This window comes from Solanum tuberosum, unplaced genomic scaffold, assembly GCF_000226075.1.
Source record: "Solanum tuberosum cultivar DM 1-3 516 R44 unplaced genomic scaffold, SolTub_3.0 scf00011, whole genome shotgun sequence".
Taxonomy (NCBI): Eukaryota; Viridiplantae; Streptophyta; class Magnoliopsida; order Solanales; family Solanaceae; genus Solanum; species Solanum tuberosum.
Window position 1 is genome coordinate 438466 of NW_006238938.1, and position 11659 is coordinate 450124.

At 34.3% G+C, this 11659-nt stretch overlaps 1 protein-coding gene across 1 annotated transcript; it reads left to right on the top strand.

Annotated features, from left to right (window-relative positions):
* Window positions 1-1580: 1580 nt before the first annotated feature.
* Window positions 1581-2029, top strand: LOC107062700 (protein RDM1-like). The gene is made up of 2 exons (XM_015313645.1): window positions 1581-1610; window positions 1694-2029. Exons 1-2 carry the CDS (start codon window positions 1581-1583, stop codon window positions 2027-2029), a joined length of 366 nt encoding a protein of 121 aa, XP_015169131.1.
* Window positions 2030-11659: the final 9630 nt, after the last annotated feature.

Sequence of the window (11659 nt, forward strand, 5' to 3'; positions counted from 1 at the left end):
ACACAAGGTGCCTTTGAGTAACAACGGTCCATGTTGTTACACTTTACTGGCAATAGAAAATATTAACGCAAGTTTAGAAAAAAATTATCATAATAACATTGTTTGTCATCCCCAAATATATGTGAAATATCTTATAAAATTCTCAAAGGACATTTTAAAAATATGTTCAAGAAGGTATATTTTTAATATTAAAATGTTATACATGAAAGAATAATAATTAGTTAAAGCTTTTATGAAAGAAAAGCTAGAAGAGCGAGGAGAAAATAACATCATCATGTTCGAATCTATAGAGAAACTTAAAAGGGTGATAAAGAAGTCCTTGTTGTAATCATCATCAATGTCTCTTTGTCCATACTCTTTATATTATCCTTCAGTTTATTGACCGATCTAAAATTTGATAACTTTATTGTCCTCCGTGTCGAGGTCAACGATGCTTATTGATTAGTGCTAATTGTAAAAATTGATGCAATAACTGAGTACTATAAGTTTCAATATCTTAATTTCCGTATGCTACCTCCTAAAAGACTCATATGATTTATCGAAGAAAACTACACGTTTTATACAATAATAGATGATCTTCTTAGAAAACTATACATTTTTAAGAATAGTAGATGAGCAAATTTTGAATTGATAAACATTTAAAAATATATCAAGTTTAGCATTTAAATTGGAATGAATAACAAAGAAGACAAACACTGCCTACTGTCTAATAGACTAGTAATTTGTAAGGAATAAATGATATTATTGAAAGCAATAGCCATGATTTTGATAGGGGGATGATAATGGTGTGTGAGGATTATGAATGAAGAAAGAGAAATAAGGACAATTATAAATGATTAAAATAGACTATTAATATCTTAAAATCTTTTATTTTTAATTAGAAAACTAACAAATAGTATTTTATATTTTGTATATGTAATATTGAGATATTAATTAATTATTAACTAGTTGGGACAAATGTTTGTTTGACCAAATTAAAATAACAAGTTTTTGTCTTTTGGACCGTTCTCAAATGACACACTCTATAAATGGTAAAAGCTTAATAGCAAGTGAGGCAAACTTAGTTTTTTCCGGACACATCTCTTTCTACACTAAAATTCAAATGTAAGTTACTCTTCTCTTATACACCCTAATGCATTTTGGTTAAAGAAGAAAAAAATTATCTGGGCATGAATTTTGTTGAATCTGCTAGATTTTTTTCTATTTGAGATGATGGTGAATATTAAACATGACCATTAGAATTATATGAAAATAAATCAAAATAGCCGTCTATTGAAAATGCATGAGCATTTGTATCTGAACAGTCATTTGCGTGCCTGATTTTTTTGTACTTAGCCTTCATGGTACTATCTATTTACATTGGGGAGGGGATGAAAGGAAGACATTAATTTTGTTAAATATTCTATATGAGTTGAAATTTAAGTGTTAGGTATTACACATAACAATTAGGTTTTTATGCGCAGAAGAAGACGTCTATAGATATTGTATAGCTTTCGATCTAGTTACTAATTTGATTCATTGATTAGTTATTTCCTTCTAACATGCTTTTTTTCTTTTCTTTTTCTGTACCAATTACAACAATGAAAGGAGCAGAGCCATTTGGTGACCAAGTATCATTAGGTGATTCATCTTCCTCTTATTATTCTGAAGGTACGTGTTATAACTCACATAATTTCCAAGTGATTTTCTGAAGGTCCCTATGCCCACACAACGTGGCATTGTTATCCCTTTCACCTCATGGGTTGGATTTGCTGCATCCATGAAGGAGTTCTATGGGCAACCCCTACATTACCTGACAAATGTCCAGATGAAGAAGTTTGATCAAATGAGGCTAGGTGCTGATAATGAAGATGTTCCATTAGATAACATCATCGATTCGGGCAAAGCTGAAGCAACCATCTGGATTATTGAAGAAGTTCACATGTGTACATTGTCTCATCATTACATTACTAGACTTTGGCTTGCTGATCCAATGTATCATCGCCATGTTGATGCAATTTTCCCTGAGCCGCTGAATTCATCAAAATAGATTTTTTGCCAATCTATCTTCATTGACTTGGTTTAGACTCATGAACCTTCTAATTGAAAATCAACCCCATTCTATATTACTCTTCCCCAAGCAACCATCTATGTATTAAATATATTACACATCATATGGATGCTTTAATTTATCTCATTTCACATGTGGATGAAGTGAACATATATTGAAATTGTGCTTGTGTGGTGAAGCAGAAAGTTTTCTATTGTGTCTTTGCGTTTGTAAAGTTAATTTAAATTGAAGACCCCTATCATCAGTGGAGTAGTTAAGAAGGTATGAGTTCAAGTGAAACTCAAAATTTTGACACACAGTTGGGGCATAGATATATGTGCAAAAGATATCTAAAATTTCAATAAATACTCTATTTCTAACCCATATTTAATATTAAGTGTGATATATGACATTGTGTTCATGTTTAACATTAAAGCATATATGAAACAATTCCTTATGCAAATAACAAAGTACATTTAGATAGACTCTGTTGTTTTTTTCTTTTTCCTTGTATCATTTTACAAATAAGTACATTTGTAACAAGAAATTCAAGTGCATCAAAGTAGTTAGATATGGTCCACTCTTTAGATACATGTAAAAAATATTTTTAGTAAAAAAAGGAGCACTACTTGGTAAAAGATAATGTTTCCTTTTCCCCAATCACTCCTAGTTCCATTTTTTCTTTCTAAAGAAGAAAAAACACATAATATGTCATGTCATATGAAATCATTAGACATGAAGTTGAAGATTTATTTTGATATGCAATTTGTATTACTACCTTAAAAAAGATCTAGTACTTTAATTCATGTTTCAAAAATAGATAATTTTGTATCCAATTGTATAAAGGCGAGCGCAGATCTATGAATAGGAGATGTTATACTAGTATCTACAGGCCCTAAATTATTGTAACACCTCACTTTTTGAAAGAACTAGAAATACTTAGAATTGGAAAGAAACCATTTTTTTTTGGAAATAATCAAATTTGGAAAGTTTGACAAAGTTAAGCTAAGTATGAGTTTTGGGTCGACTTCAAACGACCATAACTCCTAGATCAGAATGAGTTAGGTGTTCTACCATATACGTAGGAAAGATCTTTAAATTATATTTCCAACTCCACCAAGTTTTCTTAGTTTGAAGTTCATATGATGGAGATATGTCCATTCGAAGTTGGGTTGTCTAGATATGGAAAGTCAAAACCGAATTTTTGAAGGGTATTATGGTCTTTTCACTACCGAATTAATTAAATTCAATTTTTATAATTAAGTTGGGGAAAAATCTGATTGGATTCAGTTTACGCTTCATAAAAATAAGTTAGGGTTTTGAGAGAAGAAAAAATAAGAGAAAAAAGGAGAGAAACAAGGCGTTCATCGAGGTTCTTGAGTTTTGTCGCAAATTTTCACCATGGGTTTGATTTCTAAGAGGTATGTAAGCTTCCATAGTGTTGGGTCTGTTCACCCACACGCCAATCATGTTAATTTTAGCATAAAATTCATTCTTGAAAGATGAAGGTTTGATGTTCTTTAATTGTGTTCTTGAAATTGACTTTCGTTCTTGAGTTAAGATGAGATTGATGTGTTCTTGAGGAAATCAAGTTGATTTTAGAGTTGTGTTTGATTAGATTCTTGGGTAAATGTATTGGGTATCTGAATCTAAAGAAAAAGTAAGAAAAAGAATCGAATTTAGGTGAATTGGGTTTAGAAAACGAGGAAGAACTGAAAACCAAACAAGGAACGGGTACCAGGTCAGATGCGTACCTGTTCCTTTAGTGCAAAGAATTTCTCTCCGCGCCGCGGAGAGGTTGCTGACTCTACTGTTTCTAAAATTATTTTGACCAAACTTTTTAATTCATCTCTGCATCGTGGACTTGCTCCCCAGACAGTATTTTTTAACCATTTCTCATGTTTAATTATCTAAAAATACTCCTAACATCACGAGATCTTTCCTATCACAAATCATAACCTTAAATTCATAAATCAAATTCAAGGTAGAGTTGAGAGTCTAGTTTTGAGAGTTCTTTCAAACATTTTTGAGAAAGTCCCTTTGAGTCTTTTTTAGGAGTCTTCTACAATTTATAATAACTTGTTTCAAGACTCGAGAAAGTGAGTATGAGAATGAGGAGATTGTATTAATGGGTCTACTTTTTCATCATGGGATCCTTCATATTATGAACCATAACTCTTGAATTCATAATTCACATTCAAGAGAGAGTTAAGAGTAGAGTCCAAGAAAGTCTTTGAGTTCAATTGTGAATCTTTTGAGATCAACTATCGATTTGAGCTAAGTTTTGAGGAAGTAAGTATTAAGAATGAGAAGAGTCGGATACATGAGTTCCATATTGTTATGTAGACCCTTTAGTTGATTCGTTCAAGCCCACCAATTCCGCATGAACTTCATAAATTGAGTACCTTTGAGCGGAGTAGTATATTCAAGTTCTACGTCTTGAGTATTGAGTTTCTAACCCTTCTGAGATTATATTCCTAATCATGGGACTATTACATGTTACTCATGCAGTCCTTAGGATGAGTAGTTCATGCCCATAATTTCGGATGAACCATATGAGTCGAGAAATCTTGAGATGAGGAGTATCATTGAGTCCTTGAGTTGAGTTGTTCATGCCTATAATTCCGCATGAACCTTATGAGTTGAGCATTCTTGAAATGAGTAGTATCATTAAAGTTATTTAGATCTGAGTTGTTAAGTTCCAAGTATCAAGATCTTTGTATGGTTGTTGAAAACTTTGAATTGAGTCTTTCACGTCCATCATTCGGCATGAACCCTAATTTGAGAAGTCTTTTACAACTTTTTCTAAACTTGTTTTAAGACTTGAGCACTTGAGTTGAGAAAGAGTAGAGTTGAGTTCATTTTCCTTAAAATGATATATGGGAACTAAGTATTCCCAAGAGTAAATGTTTTCACATTTAAAAGAGGAGGAAACTGAGATTTCCAAAAGAGTTTTGAGCAGTTGAGTAACATCTCTTTTTAGAGAAATATTTTGAGTAATAATCTCAAACCACAAAAAGAGATATGTTTTTAAACATATGAGCTGAATTTTTTTTGGGAGTAGTATTGAGCACCGATATGGAGGAGATTTCATGCAACTCACATCCCCTATAAACCATGTAGCCAACATGGATAGAAAGGGTCATACTTTTGATATGATTCCTTAGTGCTTTTTAGCACATACTAGTGGATCCACTTAGTTGAGAGGTCTTATACCTTGGCAAAGTATAGGCCAATTCTTGCAGCATGGGCGAGACGTTATATCATCACATAGCTCATAGCGATGGTTTTCAGTTAGAGAAACTCCCACATAGTTATATAAAAATTTTATATACACACTGAGTATTATTGTATTTTTTAATACATTGAGTTGTTATCTACAGTTTTACAGCTTTCCATATAATTTGCATATTTTACTATTGCTTTATGCTTGAGTATCACAAGTTGAGTATTTGAGTTGAGTATCTTGAGTTTATTTTTGCTTCATTGTGTCGAGTACGTTATTATTGAGTTTTACTGAGCTGAGAACCTTAGTACTGAGTTGAGAATCTTATCCTTTAGTACTTCTGAGTTTTGTAAGTTTGAGTAGTTTTGAGTATCCTTCAGTTGAGTAAGTTTGAAAAGAAGTAAGTATGTTTCCTATTTATCAAGTTCAAGTTTATGCTATGCTTTATAATTCCCCTTACATGCTTGTACATTTCACGTACTGAGCCATTTGGCCTGTATCGTTTCATGATATAGATACAGGTATTCAGGGTAATCAATAGGAGCTTTGTTGATACCACATGGAGTTCGAGTTAACTATGGTGAGTCTCCTTGATTCCGAAGGGTTCCACTTTTATTGTCAGTTATATCAGTTGTTAGGAGGTTGTGGATCTTGTCCCGACTTCCATCCTTGTCATTTAGGGGCTTCATAGATAGACTGTAGAGTTTCAGAAGTCTATTCATTTATTTTATTAAATGTTTTAAAGACTTAAGTTGCCTATATTATGGCGAGTTGAATAATTTATTTTTATTGAGAGTTTTTCATTTGAGTTAAAGCTTTGTAATTGAGTTTCTTGAAATTTTATTCAGTTTTTAAACTTTGTATGCTTGAGTTAGTCTTTCACTTCTAGTCAGCCAGGATGAGGGTTCGTTTGGGGACCAACAATGGTTCTCGAGTGCCGGCCACATCCAGGGTGTAGACTCGGGTCGTGACAAACTTGGTATCAGAGCACAAAGTTCAAGTGTCCTAGGGTGTCTATGAAGCCGTGTCAATAGGATCTTGTTTATGGTGGTGAAGGCCCCACTTCTATAAATGAGGGACTACAGACATTTATGATAAGTTTTCCATCTTTCATACTCTTAATCGTGTAATAGAGCTTTGTCATAGAGATTTATTCTAACTCGTGCGTTCTCAGATTCATTCAACTACCCATCATGATAGAGGTGGTTGAAAAGAAAATTCCAGTCCTTTATCGATGAGTTGTTCTTAGAAAAAATCTAAAGGAAGTCATGTGACTCCAGAGGGGCTTGAAAGAAGCCCATGATTGAGTAAGTGTTCAGTTTCAGAGAAATGGACCTATAATTATAATACGAATCGTGCATTTGAGCTAAAAGTGAGTTGTACTCTTTTCCTTAAGCCTTGTTTCAGTTGAGATCCTTATGAGGAGGTATGTTTAGAGCTTGGGTAATATTTGCACCCGAAAAGAAATCATGAGTTACGAGATCATGAGCAGTAGTAGTGAAAGAGCCCAGAGTTCGAGGAAAGTATACAGAAGTTTAGTACACTATATTACTATAGTCATGCACCCAGTAAGTTATTGATGAGGAGTTTTCCCTTATGGGTAGAGTAAGAGTTGCTAGTCAAGAAGATAGAATATATATTTGTTAACTAGAATAGCGTTGATGATGTTCCATTGTATTAGAGAAGACTAAATTCATGTGTTGAATAACAGAGTAAAGTATTTATGAAGTGATATGTCTAAGCTAGGCTTATGATTTGTTTGAGAGGTTCATGATGTTCAGAAGGTTATAGAACTGATCAAGTAATGAGGTATAGTATGGTAGGCGAGCAATCATATTGATATCCAGGTTTAGTAATAAACATTAAGCTTGAATTTGAGATGAGTGTCATGATCAAAAGAATAGAAACATGAAGGTGATGATGTTAGTCTTAAGATTTGATCTAGAAGATTTGACATAGAATAGGTGAGGAATTGAGGTGATAAGCTACAACAAATATGAGTGGTACAAGTGAGAGACCCTAACCTTTAGATAAGGGCAGTGAAGTGTGGCTAAGTCACAAGAGTAACAAGAAGCATTAAGTGGTGTACTGAGAGGGTGAGTAATCAAAAGAGGTTAAGAAAAACACCTTAGAAAGAGGTCTTAGTACCTACCTATTGAGAGTTTGGTACTCCATAAATAACCTTCTCCTAAGTGTTAGTGTAAAAGAGGATGTAGACCAGTTTAGAGCTGATGGAATAGGTCTATAGCTTTCAAGTGTCAGCTTTAGACCTAAGGGGGAGGTGACAAGATGAGAAATCAAGTCAAATGTTTGAGAGTAAGATAGTAATGAGTTCCAAAGAGTTTGGGGGATATCTTTTTAGAGGTCCTTATAGTAGTGGAGTGTTGTTAAAAAGATAAGGTTAATGATCTTATCGTGATAGTGATGGTGTGTTAATTTCGTCTAAGGTTATTAATGAGGAGGAAGAAAAATATGAGGTTTTCTATGAGAAATAGTTAAATGGGTGCCTTTAGTGGGTTTCTAATAGTAATGCGGAGAATTCTAGTTAGTATGACAAAGATGATAAGAGTAACCTCGTCTCATACCCAATCTAGCCGTCATTCGAGGATGAATGATCCCAAGGGGGAGATATTGTAACACCTCGCTTTTTGAAAGAACTAGAAAGACTTAGAATTGGAAAGAAACCGTTTTTTTTTTTGGAAATAATAAAATTTCGAAAGTTTGGCAAAGTTAAGCTAAGTATGAGTTTTGGGTCTACTTCAAACGACCATAACTCCTAGATCAGAATGAGTTAGGTGTTCTATTAGATACCGTATGAAAGATCTTTGAATTATATTTCCAACGCCACCGAGTTTTCTCAGTTTCCAGTTCGTATGACGGAGATATGTCCATTCGAAGTTGGGATGTCTAGATAAGGAAAGTCAAAACTGGATTTTTGAAGGGTATTATGGTCTTTTCACTACCCAATTAATTAAATTCATTTTTGATAATTAAGTTGGGCACAAATCGGATTGAATTCATTTTACGGTTCATAAAAATAAGTTAGGGTTTTGAGATAAGAGGAGAAAACAGGAGAGGATCAAGGCGTTGGTTGAGGTTCTTGAGTTTTGTCGCGGATTTTCACCATGGGTTTGATTTCTAAGAGGTATGTAAGCTTCCATAGTGTTGGTTCTATTCACCCGCACGCCAATCATGTTAATTTCAGCGTAAAATTCATTCTAGAAAGATGAAGGTTTGATGTTCTTGAATTATTTTCTTGAAATTGACTTTTTTTTCTTGAGTTAAGATGAGATTGATGAGTTCTTGAGGAAATCGAGTCGAATTTAGTGTTGTGTTTGATTAGATTCTTTGGTACATGTATTGGGTATCTAAATCTAAAGAGAAATTGAGAAAAAGAATCAAATTTACGCGAATTGAGGTTAGAAAACGAGGAAGAAATAAACGTGTACCAGGTCCGCGACGTGGACATGTTCCTTCACTGTGAAGATTTTTTCTCCGCGCAGCGGAGAGGTTGCTGACTCCACTGTTACAAAAATTATTTCGACCACACTTTTTAATTCATCTCTGCATCGTGGCATTGCTCCCCAAATATTGTTTTTCAACCATTTCTCATGTTTAACTATCTAAACATATTCCAAAAAATCACGAGATCTTTCCTATCACAAATCACAACCTTGAGTTCATAAATCAAATTAGAGGTAGAGTTGAGAGTCAAGTTTTGAGAGTTCTTTCAAACATTTTTTGAGAAAGTCCATTTGAGTCTTTTGGAGGAATCTTCTACAATTTCGAATAACTTGTTTCAAGACTCGAGCAGGTGCGTATGAGAATGAGGAGAATTTTTTCATGAGTCTACTTTATCATCACGAGATCCTTCATATCATAAACCATAACTCTTGCATTAATAATTCACATTCAAGAGGGAGTTAAGAGTAGAGTTCAATTGTTAATCTTTTGAGATCAACTATAGATTTGAGCTATGTTTTGAGGAAGTAAGTATAGGAATGAGAAGAGTCGGATACATGAGTTTCATGATGTTTTGTAGACCCTCGAGTTGAGTCGTTCATGCCCATAAATTCCACATGAACTTCATAGATTGAGTACCTTTGAGATGAGTAGTATATTCAAGTTCTAAGTCTTGAGTATTGAGTTCCTAAACCTTCTCAGATTATATTCCTAATCATGGAAATATTACATGTTACCCATGTTGTCCTTAAGTTGAGTAGTTCATGCCCATAATTCTGGATGAACCATATGAGTCGAGAAATCTTAAGATGAGTAGTATCATTTAGTCCTGTAGTTGAGTTGTTCATGCCTATAATTCCGCATGACCCTTATGAGTTGAGCATTCTTGAAATGAGTAGTATCATTGAAGTTCTTTAGTTCTGAGTTGTTGAGTTCCGAGTATCGAGTTATTTGTATAGTTATTGAAAACTTTGAATTGAGTCGTCCACATCCATCATTCGGCATGAACCCTATTTTGAGAAATCTTTTACAACTTTTTCTAAACATGTTTTAAGACTTGAGCACTTGACTTGAGTAAGAGTAGAGTCGAGTTCATTTTCTTTAAAATGATATATGGGAACTTAGTATTCCCAAGAGTAAATGTTTTCACATTTTAAAAGAGGAGGAAACTGAGATTTCCAAAAAGAGTTTTGAGCAGATGAGTAACATCTCTTTTTAGAGAAATATTTTGAGTAATAATCTCAAACCACAGAAAGAGTTATATTTTTAAACATATGAGCTGATTTTTTTTGGGAGTAGTATTGAGCACAGATATGAGGGAGAGTTCATACAACTCACATCCTCCATAAACTATGTAGCCGACGTGGGTAGAAAGGGTTATACTTTTTAGATGATTCCTTAGTGCTTTTTAGCATAGACTAGTAGACCCACTTAGTTGAGAGGTCTTATACCTAGGGAAAGTATAGGACAATTCTGGCAGCGCGGGCGAGACGTTGTATCATCACATAGCTCATACTAATGGTTGTCAGTTAGAGAAACTCCCACATAGTTATATAGTATTTTTATATACACACTAAGCATTATTGTATTTTTCAATACATTGAGTTGCTATCTACAGTTTTACAGCTTGCCATATAATTTGCATCTTTTACTATTATTTTATCGTTCAGTATCAGGAGTTGAGTATTTCGAGTTGAGTATCTTCAATTGATCTATGTTTCATTGTGTCGAGTACCTTATTATTGAGTTTCACTGAGTTGAGAAACTTATTATTGAGTTGAGAAACTTATTACTGAGTTGAGTTGAGTATCCTTGAGTACTTCTGAGTTTTGTAAGTTTGAGTTGTTTCGAGTATTCCTTGAGTTTAGTAAGTTTGGAAAGAGGTAAGTATGTTTCCTTTTTATCAAGTTCATGCTTATGTTATGCTTTAAAATTCCGCTTACATGCTCGTACATTCCACGTACTGAGCCATTTGGACTACATCGTTTAATGATGCGGATACAGGTATTCAGGGTAATCAACAGGAGCTTCGTTGATACCACATGGAGTTCGAGTTATATATGGTGAGCCTCCTTCGTTACGGAAGGTTCCACTTTTACTGTCAGTTATTTCAGTTGTTAGGAGGTCGTGGGTCTTTTCCCGACTTCTATCTTTGTCATTAGAGGCTTCATAGATAGACTGTAGAGTTTCAGATGTCTATTCATTTATTTTATTAAATGTTTTAAAGACTTAATTTGACTATTTTATGGTGAGTTGAATAATTTATTTTTATTCAGAGTTTTTCATTTGAGTTAAAGCTTTATAATTGAGTTTCCTGAATTTTTATTTAGTTTTTAAGCTTTGTATGCCTGAGTTAGTCTTCCGCTTGTAGTCAGCCAGGATGAGGGTTCGTTTGGGGACCAACAAATGATTCTCTAGTGCCGGCCACATCCAGGGTGTAGACTCGGGTCGTGACAATTATAACCAGGCTCTGTGAGTACAGCTAGGAAGGAAGCACCGCAAAGGGTTAACAGGGCAGCTCGGCTGGTAAAAAAGGAGATGGTACCGCAGTGGGAGGTTTGTAGACACTACTAGTGCAATGACTAGTCTTATCTCTTTTCTTTATAGATTTTCCTTTTTTTCATATTACGACATTGACTAAGGTAAGAGAAGCATTTAGGACTGACGAAGAGATTGGGCTAATCCCTATTGCACAAGGATCATCATTCGCTTGCCTTGAAGATTTGAAGCAAAAGAACCATGCCAGGATGAAATGCCACTCGAACCCAGAGCTAGCTAGTTCTCCACGAATCCAGTTTCGTCTTTCTATAGATCAATCATATCATTTACTCCCCTGTTTGCCGGATTTTGTAGCAAATTCTATTTGTTCTTCGCCACTTTGGGATGTGGGGCATACTTTCTAGCACAGTGGGAATAGTGACTAGCGTTATAGGTCATAGGGC

Bases quoted from the DNA above. Each gene is read 5' to 3' on its own strand.
- LOC107062700 (XM_015313645.1), top strand. From the start codon at position 1,581: ATGAAAGGAGCAGAGCCATTTGGTGACCAA. The intron at 1,611-1,693 runs GTATCATTAGGT...GATTTTCTGAAG, and splicing joins CAGAGCCATTTGGTGACCAA to GTCCCTATGCCCACACAACG.